General features: G+C 34.4%; 2 protein-coding genes across 2 annotated transcripts; both read left to right on the forward strand.

Moving 5' to 3' along the window:
* Positions 1-1,916: 1,916 nt before the first annotated feature.
* LOC146993974 (uncharacterized) lies at positions 1,917-18,528 on the forward strand. The gene is made up of 6 exons (XM_085826285.1): positions 1,917-2,015; positions 2,694-2,704; positions 5,710-5,778; positions 7,141-7,218; positions 7,476-7,541; positions 18,394-18,528. The coding sequence occupies exons 1-6, from the start codon at positions 1,917-1,919 to the stop codon at positions 18,395-18,397; spliced, it is 327 nt and encodes a 108-aa protein (XP_085682411.1). The 3' UTR covers positions 18,398-18,528.
* LOC146993975 (uncharacterized) lies at positions 10,052-11,535 on the forward strand. Its single transcript, XM_085826508.1, has 2 exons — positions 10,052-10,781; positions 10,814-11,535. The coding sequence occupies exons 1-2, from the start codon at positions 10,115-10,117 to the stop codon at positions 11,518-11,520; spliced, it is 1,374 nt and encodes a 457-aa protein (XP_085682634.1). The 5' UTR covers positions 10,052-10,114; the 3' UTR covers positions 11,521-11,535.
* Positions 18,529-19,112: the final 584 nt, after the last annotated feature.

A 19,112-nucleotide genomic window follows, 5' to 3' on the forward strand; every position in this document is an offset into this window, starting at 1 on the left:
TCCAGTTGGTTAACTTTAGTGTAGAAAAAGTGAATTCTGTCTTGCTGTTTTTCAATTAGATCACTGAGTTGCTTCTTATTGTGTAAAGATTTGAAAGAAGGCGTCTTGAAAAGTAAATGTTGAAATTCTTTAATGAGTGCAGCTTTCCATTCAAGAAAAGTAGTAGTAGGTAAATTGGATTTATTACTAACTAAGATGATAAATTTATCTAGATCTTGATTGAATTGTTTGAGGCAAAAGTGTTTATTGATACTGAAAGTAGGACGAAATTTGGTGCCAAGTTGTAAAAGGGCTCGCAATTCTAAGTCTTCAATGATATTGAGATCTCCGGTTATAACATGTTGGTGGAAAGGATCGACATATTTATGGTAAAGAGGTAGTTGGCAATTACATATGCTATTTTCTTGTACCTCGTGGTGGTTGATAACGAGTTGACCTAAGGTCTTTTCAAATTTAAAGCAGGGCTTAATTTGAAGTAGTTGGTCAGTAAGCAAGTGTTGATATTTTTTAAAAATGCTAGGTATTTTTAGTTGATCGTAAGAAGGGTGTTTGAATTGTACAGTACAAAACAATTTTTTGTGAAAAAAATTATTATTCTTTAGTTTAAAATTGCAAAAGTCAATAATTAAGTCTTTAACTATTTGTAAACATTGAGAATGTTGATCTATTATTTTAATCAGATTCCATAAAGTAGTATTCTTAAATGTATGCAGAAGTTTAATGGCATTCTTAGCAAATTCTTTATGTTCAAGGAAGGGATTAAGATTTTTAATTATTAATTTCAGATCTTGTGCAGAAAAAATTTTTTTGATTTTGGAATCACCTCCTCTCGTTCCTCTGGTCGTTATATTGCTAAAAAAACTTTTCACTTAACTTTTCACATACCACAACGATCAGATTAGTTTTTTCGTGCATTCACAAGTTTTCCAACCTTGATTTTAACAGTTTTATTTCGCGTGTAAGCTGTTTTTTCATTTTTCCATGTTCATAATTTTTTTTAAAATTTGTAATACAGCGTTGAACTATTTCATGGAGCTACAGCTCCTGGTAACTTTTTAGCAAGCTCGCTACAATATTTCTTCCTATTATATATATATATATATATTTATATATACACACACACATACAAGTGTGAGTTAAACATAAATTCTTTATAGGTAAAAACCTGATATTTAATTAAATTTTAGTCCAAAAATTTTTTTTTTTCTGAATAAGGGAAAAAAATTTAAAATTTTATTGCAGCCAACTAATTTACAATATCATTTAAGTTCCAACAATAGATGTAAATTTTGTGCACATATCTAAAATTATGGTGATAATTATTGTTTCAAAAAACTGAATTTAAATTTATTATAGGCAATTTCATTTACTTACTCAAGTCATATTTGCCTCTTCCAGATGCTCTTAGCATTGAACCTGTGAAAATCTTACTATAGTCCGCAATATGAAGAACTGGTGTGGATGTAGTCCAGTAATGTGCCAAATAGACCAGTAATAGGTAAAAAAGAAGAAGTGTAAGGAATTTACATGATAGTGGGGAGAGGAAACAGGGGGCATACAGGAAGACTTGACAGCGAAAGGACTGTCGGAGTAAGAGGGTGTCTCCTAAGATTGGGCTCCGTCTGTTCGGTGAAGTAGGAGGGAAGTAAGAAGATGTAGCAATGGGTCTAGAAATTGGTAGGACCAGACATGTGTTTTTGCAGGGATCGATGGTGTAGGCCAGAGTATACTTCTGGCAAGCAGATATGATAGATGTGTAGACTGCAATCCAATCCAATCCAATCCATGTTGGTATGGCCGGTCTGCAGCGAATATATACTGCTTTCCCGGCTCCTGGCAAGTGATGGTACCTGGCAGTTGACGTTCCTGATGAGTAGAGGAGAAACTGAAGGTCAGAAGAAGGGGGTGTAGGAACCATGCGTCACTGTGTAGGAACCAGGCAATTTGACAATGAAGGCGCAACAATGAGCAGATGCAAAGAAATAAGTACTGAGTGGACAATCCTGATACGTAAGGTGATTAAATACGTAACAGTAGGAATACAGCATAAGTACAGTACGATGACATAATGATAGATATAAAATAATTCTTACAGGACAAATAAAATAATCTAGGTTAAATATGAAATTGGGCTAATATAAAAAGATAGGTAATTTCAAATGAACAGTTCCTGAAAAGTAATGAATAAAATATAATTATAATACATATGTACAATACAATACGAAAAATAAATACAGTGAAATTTCAAATGAACAGTTCCTGAAAAGTAATGAATAAAATAAAATTATAATACATATGTACAAATAGAATACGAAAAATAAAAACAGCGAAAATGATAAACAATTATAGGTTAAATAAGGATAAATACTGACAAGCAAAATACGATAAAGTAAATATAATAAAACTATGTACATACGATGTTAGGTCGGAAAATTTAAGTCACAGAGGTGGGCTGCCCAGGGTCTCAGATCTGTGTCTTCTGTCAGGATTGTGTAGTTGAATACTTGAAATTCGTTCATAATGGGACAATTTTCTGAAGAAGTTATTGTTGATTTTTAGGAGGTGGTCTTTAATATAACCGATTAAGTCTTTATGCAGAGTAGCATTTGAAACAAAGAAATGCGCATTTATGATGAGTCTAAGAAACTTGTTCTGGATGATTTGTATCTTTTTTATTTCTCTGTTTTTGACAGATGCCAGGCAGGTGAGGCGTAGTAGAGGGGGTGTACTCCAACTGCGCTAATGAAAATCCTCCCCGAGTCAAGCTATAGTCCAACTGCGCCTGTCAAAATTTCTTCCCCCTGCTGCCTACAGGGTTACAATTTAACATTTCGAAGCCAATTTTAGCCAAGAGGAAAATAAAAATAAATAAATAGAATTACATATCATAAGACCAAGTAAAAAACTATCTAACAAGCAGGCTAATTAATTGAATAACGGTAATAAATGCGAGAGCTAACAAAGAAAATAAAAGGTATTGGTAAACATACATATTAGCATTACAAACATCTTTCATTTATTATAATAATATCATAAATTAAATAATTATAAAGCATACAAATTATATTTTTAATAAATTACATCAATAATAGTCAAGATGTCTGAACTAGACTGGAAAATTTAATAGAGTTCACTAGCGTGCAAAACATTATTCCGTATCAAAGTGTGTTAAAGTGTACTAAAAATATTTTTTGTTCATTAAAGTAATCATGTAAATGTTTGCAGAAATTAAATTTACTTAAATTTAAAAAAACTTATCATGAAATCTAATAATATAAATTGCAAATAAATTTAAATTATTATGCTAAGAAGTTTTTTCTAAAATTTATCTAGAAGAAAGGAATTAGATGAACAGTACTGCAAATTATTATAATCAATCAGGCCTCTCAATAAACAAAAATTTATTTTTTTAACCAAAAATTAAAAATTGGGATGCAAAAGTTTGAGTAATATACTTGGAAATATCTGAACATATAATTGATTAGAAATGTATAATTAAATTAATAACAAGCTAATTAACAGTAACATCAAGCTTAATTTCATTCAATCTAAAACAAGCAATTGATCAGGAGCTCCGCATAACTGAAGTTTTAATGCTATGTTACGTAGATTTGCGTGTAAAATAAAAGTTGCACTTGTGAAACAAGTGAATAATGTACTGATAGTCAACAGGAATTAAAATACAGTGGTTAAAACTATAACTACTAGTCAGAAGGTAGGCAAAGTTCCCATGGCTAAAGAAATTGAATGATTATAGGAAACTCATAAAGTTAAGCGCTACAGTGTGAAAAGAAAATTCTGCAATAAACATGTTAAGAAAATTAGATGGAGAAATAATACTTAATTTATTGATATCCATATAAACTCTATGCTTTTGGAAAAATGTTACATATATTTTGCACCGAGGTATCAATCACCGAAACCGAGTTAATTTCTTTCCTTATTTTTTCTTATTAGAGAGATTTGTAAAAAGATATGCTAAAGTAAAGGTGAAAATTTTTGCAATATTTTTAAAGAATAACTTTAAAAAGTATTTTTACTTCATGAACTGAAATTTTTACGCTACATTACTACACAGTAAATAAGTACAAAAAAAGAAAGAGCTGGGGGATCACTGGGACTAGAAACTCGGGTCGAACTACCAATGCTTAGTGACTTTTCCGCTTGATCGTAAGACCTTTTGAAATTAGGCTGAACAATATATTAAAGAAAATAGAAGATACAGCGCACGTAAGAACAAAAGTGGTCTGAATTAGAGATTTACATGTTTAATGAATGAGTTAACATTCATTAAACATGTAAATCTGTATGCCATTATGAAATATTAGGAATGTAGCATAAAAGCATGAGTGAAGAAGGCTACGGCAATCTAAATCATTGTAATCTAAATGTATAACATTATCAGTATCTGTTATTAATTTCAATACTGCTGAAAAATTTATAAATGAATTATATTATAAATCACACGAACTCGTTGTATTATAAATTACAACAGTTAGAAATATTATTAGCGTGGTTTAGCGACCATCTTTGTTAACAAATAATTTCAAGTAATTAATTTTACAAATAATTCAGCCTGAAACTAGGTTAGAAAATAAGCTGCATGCTGAAGATTAAGCTTTACCAAGGTGTTAGAAGTATCTTTTCTTAACTAGAGCTATGATGCAAGAATTCGTAAAAATTATCATTTAAATATAAATTGGCATAAATACAAGACAAACTATATAAATGCTACATACATGAAAACTTCAGTACAGTGCAACAGTATGTGAAAAGAAATGGATTAAAAAGGATCTGAATATAAGGGAGTTTGAGTACATCAAGTGGAAAACAGAATAAATATTTAAACGTTTTCTAGTAATAAAATATGGAATTTGTAACAAAGTTAAAAATCCTTAAAATAACTTCTATGACTAAACATGGAAAGCTTAATGCGGGAATATATTGCAATAATATTAGTGTGAATTGAGAACGACTTAAGGTGGTCTACTACAGCAGCATTATAATACTAAAAATTTTTTTACACGCAGAATCGCTAATTAAGAAACTATGTTGCGTGAAATTTGGCAGAAATATAAAGCAATAGGTCAGTTTTCGAATCACAATGTTAGAATCAGGTTTGAAATGAAATTTACTTAAATATTATATTTTAAAAAAATTAGTTTGAAATACGTAATTTTAATGTGTAGTTTGGAAAGCCATCAATAGATGGCGCTACGAGTTAAAATTTAACATTGTAATCTTATTTCTGCAAAAATTCACGAAGTAATTGATTTTGATATCAGTTATAAATCATATTTTTTTCTAAATAATATTTAGAAGCGTTTCATATATTCCTTTATACACAGTTTTCACTAAACATTGTCAGCTGTCAGCAGAATGACGTTTACGGCAACCCTATTGCATTGCTATTCCGCACTCGTTTTGTTTACATTTATTTGTACTGTGGTCAGTTTGCAAAAAATATGCGAAAATATCAAGGACGACCGAAAAAACACCCTGGTTTTAATAAAAGATCCAGAATTCAGCGTAAACGTCGAGCTCAAGAAAAAAATATGAAATTAAATTCCCGAGATGTGGAAGATTCCGAACAAGCGGATGTTTTCGAAACGTGAGAAATAATTTATTCTTTATATCGACTACCCCGTGTTTATGATTTCGTAGTAAGTTAATTCCGAAGTAAAATATGCGTATTTTTTTTTATTGAAGGTCAGAAATTATTGATACAACTGCATCTGTGTCAAAGGAGAATCATTGCCCGGATGATTTTTTTACAAAGTAAGTTTTTTTTTTTTTTTTTTTTTTTTTTTTTTGTATGTGTGTGTATGAGGGGATGCTAATAATTGTTCAATTCTGTTATAACAATTTATTCCTCCATTCACACTAAATTGTTGGGAAATATTGAAAGAGTAAATTCCAATTCACAAAGAATTGCTGAAATAATTGAATATTTTCAAAAGTATGAGCATGTTCTTGCGATCTAAATTGAATTCACCATCATTACATGTATTATTGGAAATTTTATAGTCATATGTTTGCTACGAAATGCTTTGTCAGTTACCTATGGTATATTTTTACAGGTGTATGCACATTTATTCATGTGCTCGCTGTTCAACTTGCTTTTTTTTTATTATGTCATTTACTTGGATGTTAAAACTTTCTTTTAGCGTTGGAACATTTTATGATCATTTAGTAAAATTTATATATAAATATATATTATTGCTTGTTTATTTATGGTTCTGTGTATTTGTCATGTATGCATGTTGTGAAGTGTAGTTTTTGAAAAATATGTCACAAATGGTAAATTCCACCAAAAGCTGAATTGAATTGATATTGGGATGCAGGTAATTAGAAAATATCTGCTGTGTATTTTGAGCATAAACCAAACTAGTGCCAAGAATGGGACCAATACGCTCAGGCTTGCTTAGCCTTTTTGCCATTGTCCAAATTGAATTATCTCCAGTATAAAGGGAGTGAATGCTTTCTCTGTATAACAATAAAATATCTGTCTGATCAAAAATCTACCAATAAGAAACTTTTCATATGTTATGTGACAGACTTTCTGCAAACAGAAGTCCTCAGCTCTGTTCTTGTACATGTTTTTTAATTGTGGTTCAGATGCGTACTTCTCAAAGGAATTCTTCTCATAGGAAGATTATCTGAACATTTAAAAACTATATTCTGCTTTTAGGGGCCTAATATTTTATGCCCCTAAAATTAATATTGAAATTTCTAAAATGTTGAAAAATATGTCATCTGGATTCTGTACAGAAAATATAATCCCTTTTTCATTTCTGCATTTGCAATTCCTGCATTTTCTTTATTCCTACATTTTTTAATTGGAAGGAATTTCATTCGCAGAGTCCTCTAATTTATTCTTACAAATCATGTAGTAATGTACCATTTTAGATAGATATAAATAACACATTTTGTAATTTTTCTAAACTGTGGTTAAACAGCGTGATATAATAGCTACACAGGGTATGACGAAACAGTATACAGCAATATCTGTCGCACTGTCTGAGATGGGTGGTAGTCATACATAGCTTAATGCTTAAATTTGTTATGTGTTATTTATTTATTCATGGGTTTTTTTTTTTTTTTAATTATGTTATAGCAGTTTATTTCTTTCATTCTTAGGTCCGGAAGTGAAAAATTTGACTTTTCTACGCCAGAAGTTACAGCTAATGTTCCTAAGACAAACCAGGCTTTCCTGAGGTAAGTTGGTTTATTTTTAAAATAGATATTAGCTGTGCATGATATTACAGTTACTTAATTATGGTTAACTAATTATGTATTAATTTAGAAGTCAAGCAACCAAAATCAGCGTTATATTTTCAAATAGTGAATATTTCAAAATATGATGCTGATTTTTGTTGCTTGATCTCAAATTAATACTTGTTGTTCTCAAATTAATACTTGGTCGGTGTGTTATTGTATCTTAATTAAACTAATTATGGTTCTTTTCTTCTCAGTTCTGATCTGGACATTTCAGTTATTGACTCTGACGTAGAAGGTAGAAATACAAGCTCTCTTTTGGGGTAAATACGTATTTCTCTATGCCAAAATTAAAATGTCATCATTTATGTTTTTCTTTTATGGTGTTACATTATGTTGTTTACATACTGATAGCTATTAAAACTGTTAAATATAATATTGTAGCTATCAAAAAGAGGGGGATGAATTTGATTTGTACCAAATTTGGACGTTTTGCATGAAAGAACTTGAAAATAAAAGATTTTTTTAAAAATATATTCATTGAAATCAGTGAAATTTTCAGACGGGACACTGAAGCAAATGAAAATATTTTGGGGTTTGATTCTTTTGATGGGAGCCTCATCAATAAGCCTACTATCTTTTTTAAATATTGCTTCTTTTTCATTGTTTTCATGATGTTTTATGTTCCCTTCATGAAAGAGATTTTTAATAATTTAAATTTTGTTAATAAAATATAACAAATCTGTGATTATGTGGCTATTATTTTTTCCATATATATTTATTTGAGGAAAACCAAAAATTTTATTATTTTACAGAATTTTTAAGAAAAATATAAGAATAAAATTTTTTAAATAATTCTGATTACTACCTTTGCTTTCCTCTCGTAATGTGCCTCAAATTAGAGCAATTAGACAACAAATTTAAGTCGTGATCTTTTTTTTCCAAGTTTTTTTTTAGGCTTAGGAGTATAAATTGCTTATCCCCACAAGACAGTGCATCTTCTTAGTATGCCATCCTAAGGCTCCATTCACATGATGGTATAAATGTCATAGATGCATAATCATAAGGCACAAAATGTGGGAGTTCCATTCACAACTGCGAGAGAGGGTCTAAGCCATAGCCAATTAGAGAAGCTAAATTTGTGCATGCATGTATGTGTCTACAGCTTTCTCTCTCAATAGGTTTTATGTATATGCTCTGATTGGCCGACTCTTATATCAAGTCGGCACAAAGTTGAAAACTTCAAGCTTAATGCCCAAACTAGTTTTTGTGACATAGCAAGGTCTGACTACAAAGCGTTGTTTGTTGGGAATTATGACATTTATACAACGGCTTGAATAGAGCCTTAGAAAGCCATTTGGTAACTGAGTTATCCACCATGAAAGAGTTATTCTTGCCCCTCTGAATTCAGTGTTTACTGGAACACGAACATTTTATACTCAGGTGTAGAGGCCCTTCATGTGAAACCTCCGGCACACAAAGTGCTGACTAATATTGCACGAGCAAATGACACTGCGAGCATGGAAGCAGCAGTTGTGAAGATGACTCATCTTCTTGTAGTAATATACTGGTAATCCAGTGTATTATTATTGTTAATTTATTTGCTATCTGTTGCCTAAATTTCCTAAACCTAATTGCGAATGGGCTGCCTGCATGGGCGTTTTCATGGTTTTCCCCATGTATATGAGCCATTTCCCTTAGAAAGTCCTCCATGAAAGCATTCCTCCTCTTAGGAAGATCAAGTGCTTTGCTGTCATCAAATAAGCCAAATTTAAACCTAATTTGTAATATTTATATATATTAATTATATATATGTATATATATTGTATATATATATATATATATATATTTATATTTATATTTTAGCTTGGAGTCTGAGCCTCTTCAGGAGAACCTTAATGATGAATTTCTGTGTCCTGATTCACCTTTAATTATCGAAAGGGAAGATCGACGGAAGGCAAATCCATTACCATCTGGCAGAACAATTTGCAATATGTCTTTTGTAATAGTGCAGGCTAGGACATTACCGCAACATTCCCTAAATTGTAAATTTGGAGGATCATTTATTTTTAACAAAGTGATTCGACGTGGTCTTGTCACTACATATAACTATGTATGTGATAAAATTTTATGTGGGGAAATGGCAACAATTTGTTCTGATATGGAGAAAAGCAGCCTAAATCAGCTTGCAGTATTAGGTGCGTTATCTACTGGCAGTGGATTTTCACAAGAGGAGGAAAAGTTTAGCATCATGGAAATTCCGTATATGAGCAACTCGACCTTTGCTTCTTGTGAGCGAACTACTGGCAAAATAATACAGGGATGTGCACAGGAAACTATGTGTGCTGCTATAGAAGAGGAGAAAAGGCAGGCAGAACTTCGCAATGATAAAGATAATGATGGTTATCACTGTATAACTGTCATTGTTGATGCAGGTTGGTGTAAAAGAAGCTATGGGCATGGTTACAATGCTTCAAGTGGCATATCTGTTATTATAGGCATGGTCACCCAGAAAATTTTGTTTGTTGGAATTCGCAACAAAGTGTGCCTTATATGCAGTGCTATTGAAGATGGCAAGATGCCAAATAAAGTGCACCTTTGTTGGCGAAATTGGAATGGGCCTTCTACAGGTATGGAAAGCAGTGCCATTGTGGAAGGTCTGAATTATCTCCAGTGTGTTCACAAAATACGTTGCACTCGACTTGTTGGAGATGGAGATGCTAACACAATGGCCAAAGTGAAAGAAAGCGTTTCATATGGAGGACGGGTGATCAAAGTAGAATGTGCTAACCATGCTGTTCGAAGATATCGCAGAGCTCTTCAGAAACTTCAGCAAAATACTGCGCGCTTCCCCGGGGCTAAAGGAATTGCTGCCCGTAAATTGCTGAAAATTAAAATGCCACTGTTAGTCAGAGGTGCTAGAGTAGCTATAAAAGCTCATGCTTTACCTAGCCATTATCAGCACACACAAGAAGCTATTGATGCATTAGTATCTGACTTGAGAAATGGGCCACATCATGTATTTGGCAAGCATGATGCTTGTAGTGCTTTTTGTGCAAAGAAAGGTGCAGAGTTGGACAGCACATACAATGAAATTTTTTCCTCGGGTATGTTGCAAGCTATTGAAGCAGAAGTGGGAAGAGTACTGATATCGTGTAGCAGTACTCTTATTTGGAATGCCACAAATAATCTTGCTGAAAGCTTCATGAGTCAACTGTGTAAAACATCTGGTGGAAAAAGAGTTGATTTTTCCAAAGCTGGTGGCATGAACAGGCGTGCGAGTATTGCTGTCATGGCCTATCAAAATCCAGCACAGCAGTGGCAAAAAAATGCACAAAAAGCTGTAACAGGAAGTAGCCCCAGGACTCCAACTTTGAAATTCTTAGCTTCCAGAAATAAGCGCCATGTAAAACGTCTTGAGAGACGTAGGCTTTTTGACACTGAGAAGAAAAAGAGAAATATGAGAAAAGCAGGACATATTCAGCAAGGTGGGGATATTTCTTATGGTGATTTTCCTGAGAAACCAGACCTATCAGATGAAGCATATGAATTGGCAGCTAAAAATTTTTTATATCAATTGAAGTTCCAAAAAAAGATTCTCTTGAGGCCGTAACACGTGGACAGTCATCATCTGAAAGATGGCGTCACGAAAGATCAAGAAGAATATCATCATCCTTTTTCAAAGATGTTGCTGATAGGCGTCCAACAACACTCAGTGCTGCTTTAGTGAAACGTATCATATATAATGATAACGTTTCAACTAAAGCATTAAAGTATGGCTTGGCTAACGAAGCAGTAGCCTTAAATCAATACAAGGAAAAGCACATGGGAAAAAACATCAGACGTTGTGGCCTTTTTATTGATCCTAAATATCCCTTTCTTTGTACTTCGCCAGATGGATTGATAGACGAAGATGGATTACTTGAAATAAAATGTCCTTATACAGCCAGATTCTCAGCAGACTTGTCAGACTTTTTCAGCAAGCCTAATTCTGTTGGTCTTCGGATGGATGCTGATAATAATCTTTATTTACCGAAAAGCCACAAATATTATTTTCAAATTCAAGGGCAGTTAGCCATAACAGAGAGGAATTGGTGTGATTTATATATATGGTGCAGAGAAGATGCAATCACATTAAGAATACCCGAAGACAAAACTTTCTGGATCAGTTTAGTTCCAAAACTCGAAAAATTTTACGTGAATTGTATTCTTCCTGAACTTGTTGATCCAAGAGCACCAAGAAAAATGTCTCTTAGAGAACCGAAGTATATTGTTGATGCTAGAGCACAGAATGAGAAATAAAAACAGGCCACTGCTTCTGTAAAACAAACGCAAGAAAAAAGAGAAATTGAAATTTCAGAAGCAGATAAAATTATTTCATCTCCTAGAAAGAATGCAGGAGAGAAAAGAATCAGGAAACCAAAAATTATTTTTGATTTGTAATCAGTAACAAGCCAAGCCAGCACACCGTAACATTTTCTACGTCTGAATAAAAACTATGCCTGCAACAAAGCATTATGATTAAATCCATACCTAATTAGAATATTACCCCATTTCTCTAAAAAAATATGTTCAAAAAGTCTCTGCTTTCAGTAATAGATACGTCTGATCAATTCTGCCATAATTCTGTAATCAATACTTGAAGCTAGAATCTCCTGTGCTGCACTGCCATTGCATCTCTTTTCTGAATGTTTCCACATCCACTTCTGCTTCTAAATATTCCTGTGTGCTTTCTCCATAGCTGCTAACATGTGAACATTTTCTTCACCACGTGTTATACTTCACAATGTAAAACAATGCCTGCAGTGAAGTATTTTGGTTTCATTCTTCTGTAATTCCAGTATAACTCCATTTCTCCAAGGAAGACCTCCACAAAGTCACTGCTTCTGTAGAAAAATGTGTCTGATAACTGTACCATAATTCAGTAATCAATGTTTGAAGAGAGCATCTCCAGTGCTGCAAGCGATTGCTGAAAATTAAATTGATCTCTTTTCCGAATGTTTCCACATCCACTTCTGCTTCTAAATATTCCTGTGTGCTTTCTCCATAGCTGCTAACATGTGAACATTTTCTTCACCACGTGTTATACTTCACAATGTAAAACAATGCCTGCAGTGAAGTATTTTGGTTTCATTCTTCTGTAATTCCAGTATAACTCCATTTCTCCAAGGAAGACCTCCACAAAGTCACTGCTTCTGTAGAAAAATGTGTCTGATAACTGTACCATAATTCAGTAATCAATGTTTGAAGAGAGCATCTCCAGTGCTGCACTGCCATTGCAGAAAATTAAATTTATCTCATTTCCAAATGTTTTGTCATCCACTTCTGCTTCTAAATATTCCTGTGTGCTTTTCCCGTAGCTGCTAACTTGAACATTTTCTGCACCATGTTTTTCTCAGAGTAAACAGTGCCTACAATGAAGTATTTTGGTTTTATTCATCAGTAATTTAAGTATAACCACATTTCTGTAATGACCTCCACAAAGTCACTGTTTCTGTAAAAAAATGTATCTGATGAACTCTGCCTTATTTCAGTAATCAACTTTTGAAGATTACATATCCTGTGCTCATTCCCATTGCAGAAGATATCTTATTCGGAATGTTTCCTCATCCAGTTATGCTTCCAAATATTCCTGTGTGCTTTCATTTATAGCTGCTAACTTGTTGTGAGCATTTTCTGCACCAAGTGTTATACTTTTCAATGTAAACATTGTCTGCAATGAAATATTTTGGTTTCATTCATCAGTAATTTCAGTATAACTCCAGTTCTCCAAGGAAAAGCTCCACAAAGAAAGATCTCCAATACAATTATTTACATTGTGTATTCTGATAGGCTTTAGAAATTTTTGAAAGTATTGGAAATTAATAACTTGGCATCGAAAGTGAAATTACAATTGTACTGAGTAAAAAGACACGTTTTATTTACAGGAATTCTATTGGACATTGGGTATTTCCTGTATGCTACAACATGTGCTTTATAAAGCAGAAAGGTACGTTGGATTTACAGGAATTCTATTGGACATGAGGGACTTTCCTGTATGCTACAACATGTGCTTTATAAGGCAAGGACATTGCTTAAGAGGGTATAGATATCGTTTGCGGAGAGGACTCCGAGACAGTGAGCGTTAAGTTGCTAGTTCCCCTCGCTTTGTGTTTCCCTTGATACTGCTATAGTAGTTTGGTGCGCCAACTTCAGTTAGGAGCACTGTAGGAAGGCCTAGCGTGCCATATGGTTTTATTGAATTTTTTACTGATTTCTGCATTATTAATGAGCAATTTTTTCCAGTTTATTGTTTCTGAGATCACAAACTTGGAATATATATTCGAAAGTAGTGGTTCCTCTCACTGCTGCTGAAGAATGTGACCTTGATTTCTTCAAACACCTTAAAATGCTTGCTCATAACGGTTTCCTGCAGAAGCAAAAATGAGCATCCAGAGATGAAAGTTTCCAAACTCTTCAAAGCAAGCGGATAGCATTGAACAGCAACCTGGGGATGATGAAAGTCATAAAATCTGGTGACCCCGCAGGCAAGAAAATTTAAATGATGATAGCTGCTATAAGCCGATCGGCGGAAGTTCAGATTCCGGCAATGAGCCAAGAAGAAATAAAACTATTTGTCACCAGCCAGAAAGAGTAAGGAAAGTGTCTGCTAACATGAGAATGAAGGTTTTTGATGCTGCAAAAAAGCTGATGGAAATAGAAATGCCAGTACCCAGCCTGACATTCCCCCCGGGGGTTGACGTAGAGAACTCTGCGAAGCTACTGGCTAGGATCTGTACCTAGGTAGTCTCGGCCACGGGGGTATAAAATTTATGAACTTAGTGGTTCTGAAGGCTCTGGGAAAGGTCACTTATTGGCCGGCCTCGGAGTCTGGCACGTCCTAGCGCGGCGTGGTACTAGTAGCCCGGGGGTTTTCCCCCAGGTTCGCTGGGTAATGTCCCGCTGCGACGGGCTCGCCCAAGCGACTGGTAGGAGCATTAGACGACCGGTGCTGCCTGGTGTCTTATCAGGTGGTGCGCTGCTCCCTTGGAGGATAATAGTGGAGGTTGAACCTCCACGACATGCCCAAAGAGGGAGTAGGCCTGCAGTGTGATTTAGTTCACGGAGCAGGGAAGCCTAAAACTTACTTACTTACTTACCCAGCCTGACATGTACACTGACAACGATGCAACCCAGGAGAATCAAGATAGATTCTGCTACACCAAACAAGTGGCTTGCATTAATCCTATCACAATTCAGGACTCCTGATTCAGCTGAAAGGACATCCATACAATGATATTTGAGAAGACATACAAAATTGAGTATCGTGGAAAGATGATTGCTTATATCTTGAACGTGGATGATCCACTTGTCTACAAAACTCATAACCATGCTAAAAAATAAGGACATCAAATTTCAGTGCATCCTGCTCTCACAAGAGAGAAAGGTGATCATTAGAAGCCTTCCCAGCTCCACATGTTAATGCTGCCTCATGTTGCATAATCTAATAATACACACACTGGCCAATCAATAAGAAACCTTTCAGATTTTCATCTGAATGCATGCTAGGGATGAAATATCCAAATTTTTTCTATCATGTGGATTATACTTGGTTAAAATGCCAGTATAAGTAAGGTGTAAGAGTGCTTTTCATGATGAATGAAGTAAAATGGGGAAAAAAGGCGGCAGATCGTTCACCATTTGAAAAAGGGGCTTATTGTTGGTGCACATTTAGTGGGGGCATCGATTTCGAATCCTTCTCTAAAAAATGTAACTGCAGTTCGAGCATAGTTTTCAAAGACAGTGATCGGCGGTATCTCCGATGAATTGTACGGCAGAACACGGATTCAACTATCACAAACCGTCAACCAAGGCTCTTCCCATCAAATTTCAGCTAGAACTATGCGCAGCGAATTGCAGAGGGATAGGAATGCATAGTTTTGGTGCCTGTAAGAAAATCACTCAGTTCTGCCGACATGCAAGACTTCATTTTCAGTGGTGTCGAGAAAAGACACTGGACATCTGAGGATTGGAAATGGGTAATGTGGTGGGATATTACATTATGTATTACATATTAAACATAAGTTATGGGTTACCTCATAACTACAGAAGGTTCCTGTTCGCTGCCAGAAAAGGTTGAAGTAATCTGCAATGTAAATTGCCGACAATACATGAGCTTTGTTCATTTATGGGCATGATAAAATTTTATCGATGCTTTTTGAAAAATGCTGCAGAATCTCAAGGAGTCATACACGAAATGTTAAAGGGTGATAAAAAAAAGATCATTGTAAAGTTCCATGCACAGATGAAGGTGTTTAGTGTATTTAATTATGGCAAAGCACACTAGGGCTACCTGCCTAAGAGAAGGGATGCCTTCGTGGAGGACTTTCTAAGGGAAACTGGCTCATATACACGTTACACATGGGGAAAACCACGAAAACGCCCATGGAGCCAGTCCGTTCGCGGGATTCGAACCTCGGACCGAACTACCAGTGTTCAGCGATTTTACCGCTCTGCCGCTGGTAGGCCTGCACAGATGAAGGAATTCACCAGTTTGAGAAGTGCAAATCTGATTTAGTCAATGGTGCCCTTTTGTGTTTCCCAATGGATTACCCTTTGTGTGCAGATGCATCAGACTTTCCTATAAGATCAGTATTGCAGCAATTGAAAGAACAAGAACAAGACTGAAAACCTATTGTGTTCTACTCTAAAACATTAAATAATGCACAGAAGGTTTATAGTACCTATGACAGAGAATTCTTAGGAATATATCTTTCTGTCAAGCATTTTAAACATGTATCGCAAGGACGCAAATTCATCATACTTACTGATCACAAGCCACTGTCATATGCATAGAAGCAAAAGAATGGGAAGGCATAACCCAGACAACAACACCAACTTCAGTATATATCGGAATTTTCAACTGATATTCAGCATATTGATGCCAAAGGAAATTTAGTTGCAGTTGAAGTAGTCTCAGTTACTGGCTATGAAGCAGTAGCAGATGCTCAAGAATATAATGAAGAATTGCAACATTTAATGACAGGTAGTGCTTCACTGAAATTTAAATCATCTACATTAGCATTTTGGAAAACATTAAGATGTGACAGCTCAACAACCAGTATCAGGCCTTTTATTTCAAAGCAATTTAGACAACAAATGTTTCATCAAATTCATAATTTTGCTCCTCCGGTATCAGGACAACTGTCAACGAGATGACTGAAAAATTTATCTTTCCAAATATAAAGAAAGAAATTCACGAATAGACTTAAAGTCCTGTTAATTGTCAAAGGAGCAAAGTCAACAGGCATACAAAATCTAAAATAGCCGAGTTCCAAGCACCTCATGCTAGATTAAGTATTGTGCAAGTTGACCTGATTGGGCCATTACCACCATCTGCTGGTAAGACGTATTATCTGACATTTATTGACCATTTTTCCTGTTAGGGAGAAGTAGTTTCTTTACCAGATATCACGAGAGAAATGGTTGTCAAAGCATTTTACAATCAATGGATTAGCAGATTTGTTGTGCCTAGTTCCATAATCTCAGATCAAGGAAGACAGTTTGAGTCGCAGCCTTTCAAGAGCCTTGCAAAAGTATGTGGTGCTAAAGTTTTACGTTCCACTCCATACCACCCACATTGCAGTGGGAAAATTCCACATTGCAGTGGGAAAATTGAGCAGTTTCTCAGAACTTAAAAAAATGCAATAAAGGCTCACAGCAACATCAGACGGACAGAAATCCTTCTAGGATTCAGAGTTGCAATATGTCCTGATACTAATCACTCTGTAGCTCAAATGGTATATTTTATGCAAATAAGGTTACCATGTGAGTTTTTCGACTACCTACCACTAAAACTAAACCTGAACCATTTGTAACAAATTTACTGTCTTTTATGGATCAGCACCAGTTTATCAACTGCTAACAAACATAAAATATTTATGCATAAAGACTTGAGATCATGTTCTCATGTGTTTGTGAGAACTGATCGTGTGAAAAAGGCACTTGAATTTGCTTATTGAGGGACCATTTTTTTGTGGTGAAAAAATATGATAAATATTTCCGAGTCTTAATTAAGGACAGACAAGTTAACATTTCATTGACAGACTGAAACCAGCTTATTTGTTACTTTCGAACAAATTACTAGAAACAGTGACTGAAAATAAAAAACCATTTCACATTTCATGTACCCAAAATTCTGATACTGTACCTAACGTCAAATCTATTATTCTAGATGGTATGAAAATCAGAAAATGTGTTGGATTTAAGGACTAATGTTTTGTATATTTTGCTATACTTCATCATTCCTCTGACATCATCTTCTAAATATTAGTAAATATATATCTGCATTAGTGATAATCAGCTGTGAGCACATAGTGCACCATCTGCGACTCATTTGGGTATAAACTATGCTAGTGATTATAATGTCCTTGCTTTTTCCCATATGCCATATGTTGCATGAAATTTTGTTATATGAATCTAGCTTCCTGTGAGGAATTTCTGTGATCTTTCTAGTATGTATGGTCAAGAATTAGGCTTGTGATATACTGTCATGATTTTGCCCACATGTTCCCTGAATATACTACCATTTCCTTAGGAAGACTTCCAAGAAGAATACTGTTGTGAGTTCTAAGCCTAACTATGGTTTAGAACTGTTTATAATGAATTATTGGGATTCTGCACATGTAATGTGGATGCAATTCTATTTCCATTTAGAAGATTTTCTGCAAAGGCAATGCTTTAGTTGTGAGATAATTCTGTTTTGGAAATAAAACTGATATTTATTTAGATTTGTGGTATTTATAAGGCAGTTTATCAATAGCAGGTAGCATCTTGCCTCTTTGCTTTGATCAGGGCCTGTGCAACCAGTGGTAGTCAAAATTTTATAATTTAGCAGAAGGCACTGAGCAGCAAAATTTAGAGGCAAAAAAAATGTTCAGAACTTACGAAGACATCAGCCAGCAGAATTTAGGATATGCAGAGATTGCACTGAGTGGCAATAGTGCCATATGTTACATTTGCTATCTGCATTATTAATTTGTGAAACAATTTCAGCTGTTTGAAAATGCATTTTTCTATTATAAATTTGTATTTCTTGCAATTTCTTTTTTTTCGGGGGGGGGTCGAGAATATGGTGTTAAAAATATTTTATAATTTTTTTTTTTTTTTTTTTTTTTTTTTTTTTTTTTTTTTCAGGTGAAAATTTTGTGCATGATTTGGCTTTCATTGAGACGTCTCTGGGTCAGGAGTTACTAAGGAAGAGAAACTTACATGCAGGTTGAAGCATGCAGTATCAAATGTATAAGGAATATAAAAGATGCTGTATATTAGTATAAGTTTGAATAACCATAATAAAAAAATTTCTTGAAAATTGTGTTTTTTCTGCGAGTTATTAAAATTGGAAATAATTAATTACAATATTTATGAAAATTTTCGAAAATAAAAATACAAGTAGTATTTAAAAAGTACTGCAAAACTCATTTTTAAGTAGAAAAATTATTCTCAGATGAAATTCTTTCGATTATGCAAAAGGACTTTTTTAGTATTTGAAAGGTTCATTTGAACCCAACAACTGAAACTAACGTATCCCCAGTTTATTGATACCAACCATTTTGTTGGTATCAATGAACCCACTACTTTCTAAAAGCATTTCTGTCAATTACTAAGGGCTAATGAACAAGTGTTGAATTCTCAAGATGAATGTTGCCGAAACAGAAAAAAGTGTACTTCAGAACATTCTGCAGTAGCTCAAACAAAGTCACGGACCTCATCTATACTGTAGTCAGAGAGAAATTATTCCCCTTCCTTTTCTTTCAAAAGCTGAGTTTCCAAACGCACAACGGGAGGCCATTGCTAAAAGCTGTGGAACCAGTTTTATAGCTATTTTTAGCAACTTGTGAGCTGTTTTTCAGATA

Source organism: Stegodyphus dumicola, chromosome 11 (assembly GCF_044657685.1).
Source record: "Stegodyphus dumicola isolate Sdum_Otavi_A_Nest chromosome 11, ASM4465768v1".
Lineage (NCBI taxonomy): Eukaryota > Metazoa > Arthropoda > Arachnida > Araneae > Eresidae > Stegodyphus > Stegodyphus dumicola.

Excerpts from the sequence above, each read along its gene's own strand:
- LOC146993975 (XM_085826508.1), top strand. The coding sequence starts at position 10,115 with ATGCCACTGTTAGTCAGAGGTGCTAGAGTAGCTATAAAAGCTCATGCT. Across the intron at positions 10,782-10,813 it reads ATATGAATTGGCAGCTAAAA|ATTCTCTTGAGGCCGTAACA; the intron begins ATTTTTTATATC and ends TTCCAAAAAAAG.
- LOC146993974 (XM_085826285.1), top strand. The coding sequence starts at position 1,917 with ATGCGTCACTGTGTAGGAACCAGGCAATTTGACAATGAAGGCGCAACA. Across the intron at positions 5,779-7,140 it reads CCGGATGATTTTTTTACAAA|GTCCGGAAGTGAAAAATTTG; the intron begins GTAAGTTTTTTT and ends TTTCATTCTTAG. Across the intron at positions 7,219-7,475 it reads ACAAACCAGGCTTTCCTGAG|TTCTGATCTGGACATTTCAG; the intron begins GTAAGTTGGTTT and ends TTTTCTTCTCAG.